Source organism: Sinohyriopsis cumingii, chromosome 9, assembly GCF_028554795.1.
Source record: "Sinohyriopsis cumingii isolate HCF-2022 chromosome 9, ASM2855479v2, whole genome shotgun sequence".
Lineage (NCBI taxonomy): Eukaryota > Metazoa > Mollusca > Bivalvia > Unionida > Unionidae > Sinohyriopsis > Sinohyriopsis cumingii.
In genome coordinates, this window is record NC_142969.1 from 27,442,318 (window position 1) to 27,457,641 (window position 15,324).

The 15,324-nt window shown below is 33.2% G+C and overlaps 1 protein-coding gene across 3 annotated transcripts in view; it reads right to left on the reverse strand.

The window, feature by feature from the left end:
* LOC149791448 (uncharacterized) overlaps positions 1-15,324 on the reverse strand; it is a 74,787-nt gene that overhangs the window by 11,649 nt on the left and 47,814 nt on the right. For 2 of the 3 annotated variants that reach the window (XM_089969985.1, XM_089969987.1), the window contains one exon: positions 2,933-3,015. In XM_089969985.1, the coding sequence (XP_089826111.1) occupies positions 2,933-3,015 (83 nt within the window). Of the gene's footprint in view, positions 1-2,932; positions 3,016-12,305; positions 12,317-15,324 lie in introns of all 3 variants that reach the window. The other variant, XM_089969986.1, reaches the window with a different exon arrangement.

Here is a 15,324-nt window from a genome sequence, read left to right on the forward strand (position 1 = left end):
GTGAAAATTTAGACTTTGAAACTACATTCAACAAGTGGGCAGCCCTAAAATCGCGATGGATCTTCATGTAACACTTTGTAACATTTTGTTAATGCTTGTTGTAATTAGAGTATTAGCTAACCCATCTTTTGTAATTTTCATTGCCTGTTACATTAATAGACTAAATTAACACTTGAAAAAATGTACACTACTTGTTCTGGAAACACTTTTGAAAATTGGCGACAAAATATTGAGGTTGGCGATTTTTTTGGCGACAGCTTTTTAAAAGCCAGGACCATCCATGCTAATGAATGAGATCGTTTCTCATGATGTGATCTCAATTTCTCAGTGAAAAGAATGTCGTTTGCAGTGTCAAATTGTGACAGAATAATGAAACTAAAATAAAATTTCTTTTAGTATGAAGCACAGTATAAAGCCTGATTGCAACTGATGAAATTCTTCAAACATTATTGAGTTCTGCACAAAATAAATGCTAGATCATAAATGGGCTGTAATTCTCTTAAATGTGGAAGGATATGTGTGAAAAGTGAACATGACCTACATCTTTTTCACAGAAAGTCTAATAATCAATTTTTTTAGATCTATGAATTTCCACAAAAGTTAGCAACAGTAACCAGAAATAGAAATCTTAAACGTTATGAAGCACAACAAACAAAATTAGAAAAATGCAAGGGCAGACCTCTAGGTCAAACAGAAGTCTAAACTCAATTATTTACTGAAATGAGTAAATATCAAATTTTTCATAGATCTCCTAAATATAACAACCACTGTTGGTTTAAATCCATCAAGTACTTAAGAAGTTCATTATTAGATATATAATTTGTGATGAAAGGGCAAACTTTCGAATTTAAAACGAACCAAGCTCAATAAAATTATCAACATTAATAGATGACAAGGCCATGGCCTGCATGCTCTGAGCTTTTGCTAAACTTGTATCGTACACATCTGTGTATCCACATGCCAAATGAGGACTCTGTGACCAATGTACTTGAGAAACTAACTACATAAAATGCTTTAACACTGAAAGTAATCTACAGTATGGACTGATGTATGGAGGGACAAACAGACATGTAAGTAACTGCAGTCAAGCTTCAATCATGCTAGGCTGGACAAAATTCAAACAATCACCACAAATAAACAGCAATAGTAAATCTGGTTTCAACCATTCATCACTGGAACAATCCATTTAATCCTTAGAGTTGCCATGTCACTATTTATTGGTCTTGTACTTTTGCTGAAATTAAATGCATTAATTTGTAATAATGTAAAACAGAGGTTTTGCAAAAGTTTTCTCTGTAACCATGTAAACTATATTGAAGAAGATTAGTGCTAATAAGACAAAAAATGCCACATTAGCAAAGCTCTTTGTTTTCACATGAACTAGTTACTTTCATATATGTGCATCACTACCAAATCCATCATAAAAACAAATCATACTTTATCTAATCACCCTTAAGTTAAGTCATATCTTAACTGAAATAAATAACCCTAATTTTTGCCAACGTACTTTTGTTCATTCGTTTTCTGCCATTTTGTTTAACTATTTGCATATTTTGAAAATACCAGAAGAGACCGAAGTAATTGATTACTCATAAAAGTCTGTGTGTATAAATTCACTTGAAACTCATTTTATGTTCAATGTTACTGAAAATTTCTTAAATGACTAACACTTAAGTGAGACAAACAGAATGTGCAGATTTCATCCAGCAATAAAACTATGAAAAATACAGACAATGCTGCTTCAGAAGTTACGCAGAACTGAATTTGTAATGAAAGTGCAAACATCTAAGCCAAATGATTACCAAAAATTGGTGAAAATCAAACTGGATCTTGAACTTCTTGGCATGAAACTTCATCCCACATTTTGTCTAAATTCATTCAGCCCTTTAAGTTACTGAGCTGCACAGACACGAGATGTGATGGATGGACATTGAAAATACTACAGTATGCATCCACACAATAGGATGTGAACATTTAAAAAGAAGAAAATAAAGTAATGCAAGGAAATTAAACACCTATTTATATATTATGTTACCTTTCAGTACTAGGTATAATGTTAACCTTCAGTGACATAATAATTAATGAATTCTTTCAGGAATTTAACCCTTTCAACACTGCAGTCCAGTAAACCATCCAGGAACAATAGGGCCAAGATCAGAATTTTATGAACTGCATATTTCACTCCGTGGTTTGGAACTGCATTTCATCCATGTCAATGGGATATTATATAAACGCCTAAAAAAGTTAACTCATCATTTTTAGTCCTGGTCACCAAAATGTTCAACATGCATCTATCAATCAAAGAGATGGCTCGTGACAAAGTTTTTACCAGGTACACTTTATTAGTGCTATTTGTTATTGTGTTCCAACCATTTTTGATTTGATCTGTCACTAAGAAAATAAAATGCCCAGAATTTGTTTCAGATTGAATATTTGCAGCAAAGGAACAAATTACAACAATTATGTCAATTGGCTTTGGTGCTTTACTGCAGAGCTATAAAAAAAGGTTATTTAGTGCCAAAGCAATTGGAGTAAAGTGCCTTGCCCAAGGACACACCAGAAGCTGACCTGGGTTGAGCTGATGGCAGTATTCTAACCTACACCCTTTCAACTGGAGTCAGGCAAACCACCAAGCCAATGTTACTTCTGCCTCCACTGATCATCTCTTACAAAATGCTGGTGAATGTATCAGATCTATTCCACACACTGAACCTACAGGATGCCTAGTACAGAAAAATGAATTTCCATGTAGACTACTGTGTGTGCATGATATCTTAAAGATATGCTGAAGACAGGAGACTAAACAGTCAAAATATTTTGTGTATTTTGAATGCACTAAATGTTTCTTGCGTTTGCAAGCAATTTATTTGCATACAATAACCAAAATCAACTGTTCAAGAGCCTTGTTATAATGACAACCCTACTTGCTTACTTTGCATCATCTTTTGCATCTGTTTTGTTCCCAGTTGGACTGCTTCCAAGACTTTTCTCCTCAACAGCAGCTGCCTTTATGGCCTGAAAAAACAAAACAAAGGCATGAAGCAGTCTGATTTGTTGTATCAGGTCCATCTACGAAACAGGAAAAATAGATCAAGCATGCATTAGTGTGATAATTATATCAACATTGTGAGAGAAGCCTATCCGGTGGTGTAATTGTCTCTAAGATACATGAATACAAGTCTAGTACATCAGAAGCCAGCCAGGGGCATACAGAATGTGAGAATGAAAAGATTAAAAATGTACATGGTGGCCATGAAAGAAACACACACTGCGAGTTAATAATTATAACAAAAATAAGAACAAAAATAACAAATGTATTAGGTCTCTTGCCAAATACAGGTTGTCTTCTTGCCCAATAGAGGCACAGTATCTATGAATATGTAACAGCCCTTGCACCAATCCCAATTAAAATAAGTGTACTAGCCTGGACTGACCGGATATAATCTCAGAACTGATTGATAACTAATATATTGATAAATACTTTGAATTAAAAGAATGCTCCAAATAATATACATTTATTAGTAAGAAAAATGAAAACATTCCCTCTTTTGGTAAATTTTTGTAGTCTGGAGCTATTTCCAAAGGTAATTAAAAAATTTCACATAGAAAGGCAATTTCCAAATAAGACAAAAAGTATTTACTTACAAATACCAGACACATCAGCATGCATGCCTATGCATATCATCAACATTAATTATTCACAATTTCAAAACTGGTGTCAACACATAAATGATTTCATAAGGCACTCAGGAAAAGATGTCTTTTGTACCACTTTCAAAATTACTGAAACTTCTCTTGAAGCTTCCAGATCAAATAATAATATCAATTCCTATTGATTCATACAGATAATATTTACTGTTATACTCTCTTATAAGTTGAGTTCAACTGCAAAAGACACCTGGCCTTGCCATGATGTCATGCACCCCCTGATCAGGGTCTGTTGATTAATCATAACAAAATGCATAGACCATATCTGCCAGCAAATCATGCTATGGCAGACATTAGTTTGTCAAGTTTGCAGTTGGACTTGACTCATAAGCAAGTATACATTTATTATTCACAAGCTATTACTTTCCTGAGCATAAGCTAAATATTGGATGACACTTCACTTCACACAATATCCTACTTCCCATGGCCAATACAGACAAAAACATACAGTTCATATTAAGAAAATGCATGAAATAGATTGATCAGCCTTTAAATAACTGTTGCTTAATTCTATTGATAAATAATACTTCACAATATCCACATGAATTGCTTCATCTTAAATTGGAAGGAAAGGTATGATTTTAACCTATATTACAAACTTAACCAATATTCAGATTTTGGAATGAAATATCACTGAATAAATAATTCATTACATCTTTTCAAGAACTGTAAAATAATTAAGTACAATATGATCCAATTGTGCTCTATTTAAATGTAATAATATTTTTATAAAAGTGACACCCCTTCTTTGTTCTGTTGACATCTAGCTGCATACTTTATTTCATCAGTCCAGGCTAGCAAAACAAACACTGAGACAGATGTTGCTTGTCTGTCTGTCCACCTGTATGTCCTTTCTTTATGGAAACTATCTGAACAAGCTGGTGGACAGCAAACAACACACACAGCAAGAAGCAGGGTGGTATAAATCTGCAGGCAAACACTTCATGTGCCCAAAACATAATCTGCTTCTGATTTCACCAGTCTGCCCTATAGATATTTTGACCTATAGAAACAATCCATTATGCTTAATTCCTGTTTTTCACTCCACAAATTTTTTCTTTTCTTGATGCAAACAATACTTTAGAATTAATCTTGTGAATTCCATTTCCATGAGATTAATTATTCATTATTTGTTATCATGCCTTCAGAACTAATGCAGATTGAATAGACCAAGTAACACCAACCCCCTACCTTTTCAATGATCCTCATAAAATTTGCTTAATACTGGCATAATACCATTGCAGATTAGACAAAGTGATGAACACCACTTAATTCTATTCCACAATTTTAAGGTTTTTTTTAAAGTAGATATTTCTTTTTTGACGCATGGCCAACAACTGACATATCTAGATATGACATAAGCTGTTGTATACTTAATGAAAGTTTTTGAACTCTTGGAGAAAAGAAAACAATAATTCCCAAAGTGCTTTGTATGACAAAACAGTAGGAGATATGAGTAGACTTGGGTATAGTGAAACCATTTATGAAACCTACCAGCTTTCGAATTAAGAATTTTTGCTGAGGAAAGACTAAGCATACATGATCATTTAGTAATATTCAGTTTATAGGCAACGACGAGTTTTCTGTCTGGCAGTCATGGGCACATGAAGTATGAATAAATAATAAAACATTCTGTACTAGTATGTACGGAGTAATACGCCACTGTTAAGACTCAAGGAGAAGGAATGGGTACCTTCAAAACAGTTACGATCAAAATTTATGTTTTCCTGGTTTGATTCCTGAAAACACAACACAAAAGTTGAAAAACATGACAGAAGGAAAATGGTGTGTCTTATAGCATGTTGTCAAATACATTTAACAACATATGCAACATAAACAATGATGCCATCTGGCTCTATTAGTTCTGTACTGTCTACTGCCAGATATCTGCATATTTAATGAATTGATCTTCTTTATGTAGATGTGAGGGAGTAAATGACAAACTTGCACTACTTCTCCAATGTTAAACCATAGGAGTTGCAACCTTTCTAATGTGAAGATAAGATGGGGGTGGACTATGAATGGATAATGGTTTCTTTCAAAAACATTTTCCTAAATTATATAAAAGTTAGGGATGGTCTCGAGCATGGAATTATCCTTGGAGAAATATGGCAACTATGTTTCATAAAGCAAGGTTTCTGGCTTAAGAACATTGTGGCTTGATCATTAACTGCTTTCTGTCTCACATCTAACACCAGAAGTTCACATTAATGGTGAATGTTATGATAATGGATTATATAAAAAATAAAGACATTATTAAAAATGAGTAGCCTGACATCTACCAACATCATCAATGAGAAATTGTCCGATATTATCCTGTATATATTTTATTCCGACTTTGATGACATTCATCAAGGTTACACTCCTGTTACAAATGAAAGCTCTGTCTCATCTGGGAAGATATTCTAGGCTTTTTTGACAATGAAAGCACCCTCTGATGGTATCACTGATCTAAAGCAAATGTCAATTATTTAGTAACCTAGTGCAAAGGAATTAATTTCTCACTTAAACCCCTGAATACTTAGCAAAAATAAATACACGAGGCAGCAAGGCTGGAAGATCATATGCATTAGTCTAGAATGAAGTAAAAGCCTAATTACACGATTATCCTAGTTCAAAACACCTCAACAGATTTGAACGTGTAAAACTGCACATTTTAAACAGCAATACAAACAAGATGCATATGGTGAAATAATGGAAGACTCGCTACTGCAGTCATATAAAAGCTACAACATACAGAGAGGAAGCAGTGATACAAAATATAAATTAACTTTTATGTTTGATGATAAAATCTTATAAGATGGTTAGACAAGTATGAATTGTGCATTTATATGTCAAATTTATCTGATGTACTAATGTAGCAAAAATAAAAGCTATAACTGTTCAATCATGTGATCATTAGTTGTCTACAAATGAAAACTGCAATATATTATGGTTGGATTTCATCTATTTCTCGAATTTGCAGCAGTCCCAAGTAATTCTGTGGATAGATTATAAAAAAGGGGGCAAAATTACATCTTAATAACATGTATCAACATTAATGATAACGGAAACCTGAAACAGAGAATCAATATACATTTTATTTATTACATATTTTTTTTAAAAAGCAATTCTATTTAATTTACATACATGCATGTCAGTGTCATGTGCTGTTTCAATGTATTGTCAGTGTCCTGTGTTAGTTCCAATGAGCTGTCAGTTTCATGCTACTTTTGATGCATTGTCAGTGTCCTGTGCTAGTTCCAATGAGCTGTCAGTGTCATGCTTTTTTCGATGCATTGTCAGTGTCATGTGCTAGTTTCAATGTATTGTCAGTGTTCTGTGCTAGTTCCAATGAGCTGTCAGTGTCGTGCTACTTTTGATGCATTGTCAGTATCATGTGCTAGTTTCAATGTAGTGTACATGTCATGTGCTAGTTTCAATCTATTGCTACTGTCATGTGCTATTTTCAATATCTTGTTTTAAAGAAATACAGAAGTGTGATGACTGGATGAGATGGTTTCTGATACAAATGGCAACTGCTGGCAATGAGGATGCAGAATGTAACAACACTGAAAACACTCCCCAAAAAATGTCTTTAAAAATGAAGACCATCAGTCAGGTTTTCCTCTTGTATCATGGGTGTTCAACCCAACACATCTGACACAAGTTTTATTATTTGCCAACAATGAGGCATCCATCAAAGATATTAATGAATTCACACAAATGTAGAATTTTAAAGTCTCATGACATTATTTAATATACTCTGTATTCTTAATAATTTAGCCACTGTCTGGTGAGAAACAAAGAACTAACTATCAACATTGCATATATGCGTTAAGAAATACTTGAGAAACAAATCATCCGAAATAAGAGACAGAATCATTGGAAATTGCTCTAAAAACAAGTGGGTTTAACATAGCAAATGTAAAAACAATCAATACAAAATATAGTCATGACAGAATGTTTTCCAACAATAAATAAAGCATTTCATGTAACATCCATTCTTCTGATGAGAATACTCTCCTTAACATATATTATGTAGGATAAGAGGTTTGATCTTTTCAAAACAATGCATTTGTACTGGCAAACAAATATTAAAATAGTTACAAACTGCATAATGTTCATAAAATTTGAAAACATAAATGAATTTGTTGTTTTTGAGACTTCTCAATGAAACTTATAAATAATGTGAAGAGAGAAGAAATATGGTGAGCAACCCTAAATTGCCTCGAATTCATTTTTTTTGGTGGGTATATTTTTTTGGTAGAGTACCATAATTACAGGATTTCATGGTTTCTCCAACACCCAAATTTAAGAAAGTGTACAGTGATTCTTCTGTATAAAAAAAGCAAAGATGCCTGTCCAAAGCAACAAAATAAAGTACCAACAAAAATGTATTTTTTTTTATCACAGAACACTAAAACCCTATACCCACAGAAAAAAATGAATTTGCAATAGAGTTGTACCTCATTTCAAGGCAAGTCAGTATAACACCATCTCTCTTGTAAGGCGACTATGGTCACACATCCTGTTACATAATACAGTAGTGATACTATGAATAATGATGAACCCCAAAATAAATTGCTTCGTTATATCACAGTGCACTGTTATTACTCGCCTTGAACACCATTTTAATGAGTAACTATATGTACTGTGAATTCACTATTTTTTGAAGGTACCTCTTTTCCTGGATTTGGTAGTTGCTACAAACTTTAAGGACCCAATGAACAGCATTTCCACTGTGAAAACAATAGGACTACTACTAAAAGTCCTAATGAAATGTCACTTTTAGGAAAACCATGAAAACTGATAATGTACATACTCAATTATAGGTCAACTTCAACTGCAAACTGTATGGACCCTGATCTGACATTGCATAATGCACCAGAAAATCAGGGTCTAAGTAGTTTGTAAAGGACTAATCTGTAGAACAAACAACCTAGACCCTTATCTGCCAGATCAGAATCTATCCTGCCTGCACAGTTGGACTGGACTTAAAACCAAGTATGTAAGGTACCCATGAAAACAAATGACATCACATGATTGTATAATCCTACAGGTATGGCAAAAACTTGGTTATTAAGTAATTCCTGTAACAACAAACCTAAATTAATGATGCAGACTCTGTTACATGGCCTTTTTTTAAAATTTTTGTTTCAAATGATTTTTTTCCCCAATATGTCCTATTTCCAATGCAGTTTTGATTAACTATACTTGACCTATGTAAATGATTCTGCTCCACAGAAAGCAAGGCTTATGTTAAAAGGACATGGTTTGCTCTTGATCAAACTGGAGGCATTTGATCCCTTATAATGCAATGCACTTACAGAATTCTTCAATGCTCCATCACCAACTTCATTCAGTGTTTTTCAGAAAACTAAATTCACTTCATTTTTTTAGATGACCACAAATTATATTATTACCCAGAGACTGGTTTAAAAGTTAATGTGCTTGAAGTTAATAGGTGGAGTTTTCTTAGTTATTTTTTCAAAATGGAAGCTACAAAAAAATTCTTACAACACACACATACAAACAATTTCATAAAAGAAACAAATTCCACATAAACCATTTCAAATTTTACTAACTTGACAAATATTTATTAAAAGCATTAACTACAGGGCTCAAGGAGGAAAACTGTAATTTGATAGTGAAAACAAGAACAAATGCTGAATACTTACACAGGGGGCAAGAAATATACAGAACCACAGAAATACTAATCAAAAAACCATAGTTTCTCAACAAAAAAAAAAAAAAAAATTGCAGGTGGTTATGTAAAAGTGCATATAATTCACTAAAAACTCCTATTACCATACTGCTAATGAAAGCTGCATGTACATCCATATGAGCAGTAAGAAAACATGCACATTGTCCTTTCTTTTCACTACGACTAAATACAATTAAGTGGTTAATGAAAACTTTCCTCTTGCATATGCAGATCCACATCATGAACTGGAAGACATAATTTAATAATTTAAGTCTGAACTGATGAGTTTTACATTCACCTTCTCATTTATAATTAACAAAGAGAATCACTTATCAAATAAGAGATTTATGACAAGAGGAAAGCTTTCTTATAAGCACCATACTTTCTCACTTTTCAGACATGTAGGATGTATGTGTGTGTGTGTGTATATATATATATGTACACACACACACACACACACACACACAATGATGGTTAAATTACACCTCTCCACAAAGCACAAAGATCTAGCAGTTTTATCAATTTCATATACTTTACATACTGTCTTTCAAATGTTGAAGGCAGGAATACAATTATGCAAGACTGATTGATTGACTGATCCATAACAGTACTTCAACATATGAAAAATTATATAGTGCTGAGGCAATTGAGTGGTGTCTTGATCTGAGATACATCATACAAGCAAAATAAGGTGTGGTCCAATTAGAACCTGTACCCTCTTTTGGTCCCAGAGTTTGGAAATCTCCTGAATGACACACTGCAGATTTTGCCCTTGCCAAAGTGATAATCCGAGTCATCCAATAACCCTTACTTTTACCTGGATGATATGATGACCAAGTGAGATACCTATGTTCCTTTTTGGCAAGATACAATAACACAAATATAATTACTAATATACATCATTAAATCAACTAGCTAGTTCACTATTTTTCATTGGGAACCAATTTTATAGAACTTTACAGATGCAACAAACCTCAGAATTAAAGACCTAGTGAACTGTGATTCTTCTGTGGAAAAAAATCAGGCTCCTTCTCCAAACTGATCAAACTACTCTTTGACACATACACTAAAAATGATAGCCATACAAATTTAAAAATTCCCAGTATTAAAATTAACACTGAAAGGTATACTTAATATCCGTTTTTATATCCAAGATTTTAAAAAAAATTACATTAGAAAAATCAAAAGCTCATCTGCAATTGCATTATGTACCAGCTGGAAGGAATCCACCGTCTTTTTGTGAGAAATTACAGTACTTATTGTGTGAGGTCATAAAACAGGCAATACAGCCAATTCAAGCCACTATAAGGAGCAAGGGTCTATCATGAATATCTATGTGCAGCATATGATTCAGCTGTTGGAATGAAGACTCGTTTTGCTTATTTGTTACACTATGTGGCAACATGTCTAGAGTACAAATGAAATGAACATTTTATCAATGACATTTTGTTAACATACATATTTAACATTAGAAAACTTGACCGAAATTCACAGAAAGACAAACTGACAATTTTAAAGTTCTTCCTTGACATGTATTATGCTTGAGGACACCTATCCCACAATCCACTGAAAAATATGACCGTTAAGATTTCTTCTCTTTTATTTACCACAGAATGATCCATGATGAACAAAAAATGTTATGCAAAACACAGGGACAATGTACGAGTGAGTGTTCCAGCTCTTCATGTGTATACAGATCTGGATCAAGATAGTTATAAGAATGTAAAGAGCTAGAAATGTTTCCGAAGACACAGACTCCTTGACCATCATGGTGCAATTAAAGAGTAAATTTCGAAGTCAAATAGGAGCCATAACTCTATAAAATTTTGCTGGAACGAGGAGATAATCAAACCTGAGCAGGGTTTTCTTTATGTCAAAACCTCACATCCACTTTGGTTTCAATCAATGAAGTCTATCCAAAGTTATAGAGCATAAAGTTCAAACATGCCAAAACTCTGCACAATTTTCCAACAAAATGACCAAAATAGAACCTGACCAAAGTCTTATTCATGAAAGGCCTCGAATTCATTTAGTTTAAAATCTATAAAGTCCTTCAAAGGTACTAAGCAGTTTTAATTCATTAAGTCCTGCACAAGTTAATAAAAGGAAATGTATGAAAACTTTACATATGACAGCTGGATATGGGTAGTACAAGATGCACCCTTGAGAGGTATGGTCAAGCCATAATAATCACAAGTGACATTTTTAGAATAAACATCTAAAACTGCTAGGTACCATTAAGCAGCATGTTATACCCAGATCCAATCAGATATAGAACTACTAAAAATAAGGCTACAATTATGGAGAACCACTACTATTTTAGAAAGAAATAAGTTGTCTGGTCGTAAAGTAAGTATATTTTCTTTAAAGCAGATACAGTACAATCCACTTACAAAATATGTACCTATTTTCATAACAACTGTATATACATTCAGGTTTCAGTCATTTGTTATAATGGTCTTTGGATGTAAACATGTAATTACAATATTTACATCCATAGTTTACTGTGGTCTGAATGGATGAAAACAATTATGTACTCAACATAGGCATCATTTCAAGAATTTTATAAAATCCCAGCAGGAATAAAATCATTTAATGCTTTTCATAAACAAAGAAACTTCTAAAATTATTGAGAAACTTCTAGGATGATCATTTAAACAAAAGCTTTCAAAGACTTTAACTTCAGAAATTCTGTCTGCCATAAGGATGACTAGGTTTCAAAAGCGTACTCCCTCTTTACAGATTGCCACATAGCATATATGTCAATGTCCAAGCAACGAATAGACACTTGGTAGAAAGTATCAGGAATTTCCATTGGACAGAGGTTAGTGTATAACTGGTAAAATAATTTCATGGGACTGTTAGTGCATTGGAAATGCAAAATAAACAAAGTGCAGTATGGCAGTATTACCAGGAGTCCATCTGAATTAAAAAAAAAATCAAAAAAACATTTACTGACTAAAGGCATATATAACTGACATGGGATAAACTGGATGAAAAAGTATTTTATTTTATTATTAAGGAATATGAATTTAGCCATTTTTACAAATCAACTTTATTTACTACAATCAGCACTTTAATAATTCTGCAAGCTACTATTCAGATTACAAATTATTTCAATTTTGTCAGCTGATTAAAAGGGAACACATATTTATGACACAAATGCATTGTAACCTAATTTAAGAAATGACAAAATGATTGCCTAACAACCGATACCTTGCAAATTATTTTGCAAATTTTGTATGTCTGACATGTTGAATTTTCAATATTTAAAGCATACACAGATTTGAAATAAAATACTATCATGAAGCAGTTAATAAAGAGCTCATAATTTTCCTTTTTTTATCTATAGGTAACAGAGTAATACACACATATTCTTAAAGTAATAAGTAAATAATTTTAGGATTAAAAATTAAAGAATATGGCTATTAATACATCATTTAAAACAAATCTATATTGGCTATATCAGTAGCAGTGTTCATCAATAAAATGAAATGCCAAGAGGGGTGTGCTGTGCTCTACAATCTACATAGTGTTACCATTAATCAGGAAATAAGCAAGTCTTAATTTTTCATCTAGAATCACACAAATGTATTTGTTAGGCAGAAAACCCAAAGCAAATATCTCCTTGGCACTTCCAAAATTGAACACTGTCCAACTCACTACAATGAATTACACTGATGTTGGTAATCAATAAAAGCATGCAAAACAGTACAGAAGAGCCCACCTCCTTCCAGTGATATACAAGTAATTTATTATTATATATGCCACTTTCTGACACCCACAATAAATAGATTATCAAAGTCTTCTTTCAGTTAGGTTATCATGGCAAGATCTCCGATTTTGATTTTCATATCTCTCAATATGTCATGACGGGAATATGGGTTATTTTAACAGGGCTCAGGACCTTATATTGAAGGATGATAACATGCAAAAGAAATGAAATATGAACAAGAGGCCCATGTGAACCTGAGATTACTCACCTGGTTGATATATGCCTAACAGCCAAACACAAGAGCAGTTGGATAAGAAATCTGGATCAGACGGTTGGTTTCTGACAAAATATCTTCAATACTGACAATTGCGTATGTTATGCAGACAATTGTTTCAAGGTTTCTCAATATTTTGTATCTTCATCCATACTGTATGGCACACATTACCTTTACTTGTCCAGTACCAAAAAGACTTTATACCAGAATGCTTTGTCACAATTGGTAAATTCCGTTGAGCAGTTTTTGAGAATCTGTTTGAAAGTTTTTCTATTTTTAGTAACCACAACCATATATTATAGCAGACCAACATTATTTGTATTTAAAAAAAATTAGAAGTCCTTCAAATCATGATGCTTAAAGTCAAATTTGGTGAATTTCGATCTAGATTTGTGAGACAAAGTCATTTAAAGGCATTTTGATAAGCAATTTATTGTGAAATGGCACCATCTGTATAAAATTGCATGGGTTCCATGCCAGAATGCTTTCTGTCCAATTTGGTCCAAGTCTGTACAGTAATTTTTGAGAAGGGAATCATGATCATATTTGCCAGCAGATTGTCATCATTTGTTGATGTTAGAAAGCCAGTCATAGCCAGATGCTTGCCAAGCAAGTATAATATCTGCTAAGCAAATTAAGCAAATTTGGAGAAAAGATGTTTGAAGGTTTTCCAATTCTAATAATGATGGCTGCATTTGATAGATTGGCATCATTTGTACGAACTAATAAGCCGTTCATCCAAAGATGCTCTCTGCTAAATGTACTTGAAAATGGTTCAGTGCTTTTTGAGAAGTTTTAAGATATTATATGCTGACAGATTATGGTCAAGACATGCTATATGATGCACACCACACATGCTGAATGCAGGACCATACAAGTTCACTTGGCCTTTTGGTCAGGTAAGCTAAACACTGCTGGAAACTTAAAGACACTGGAATGAGGTTAAGGACACTGGCATGGGTGCAACATGACATATTTTCTTGATATTCACAAGCAAAATCCCAAACTAAATCCAAGACAATATTCCATGGTACATTCAAATAATTACTTGAAAGATCTAGAGAGCAAAACTGTATTAGATCAATTTAATAATCATGAGTTTCACATATCCATTTCTACACTGAAAAATCTACACTAGCCCACACATTGTGTAAAGATGAAATTAAATATTAGGATCTTATTTAAAGACAATTTATGCTTAGGTGGCAAATTTTTTCTACTAAACCTCGAATAGTTCATAATCACAGTTCTCAACCACCCACCCACCCCCTTTCAACTACTAATGAATGAAATGCAATATGACAGATTTGTTTGGTTAGGTGTTTTTTGGCACAGCAACAAAAATTGGTTATTTAGTGCCAAGTCAACTGGGGTAAAGTGCCTTGCACAAAGACACAGCATGGTAGCTGAACCCAGGCTGATCAAACAGTAGGATTCTAATCCACACTCTTTCAGCTGCAAGGCTAACACATTAATCATTAATCCACCACAGCTCCTGCAGTACAAAGGATCACTTACATCAAAATTTAAAAGTCAGTATCCAATGCGAATATTGTGATGTGTCAAATTTGGCAGTATAGCATATTTCATCCTCTTTTAAGTGTAAAATGCATGTTCAGTTACTACTGATATATTATCTTTGCATCTGTTGTAGCATGCAAAAAGAAATGCTGTAAATATGTAATATTTGATAAAAAGCCCAGACAATCAAATCAAGACTTAAATATCAAAATGGATCATCTCAATCAGAAAAGCAGGCTGAAAGACCTTTAATCTAATTTTGTAATGGTTTACAAACTGAAGATAACATCTTAATGGAAGGAGAAACTTTTCAATAAACAAATACATATTTTCTGTACATCTTCAAAGCATTTATAATTTGTTCTGTACAACAATCTGAATGATGCAACATCTGTTGCTCAGTGAATTTTCAGATTAGTG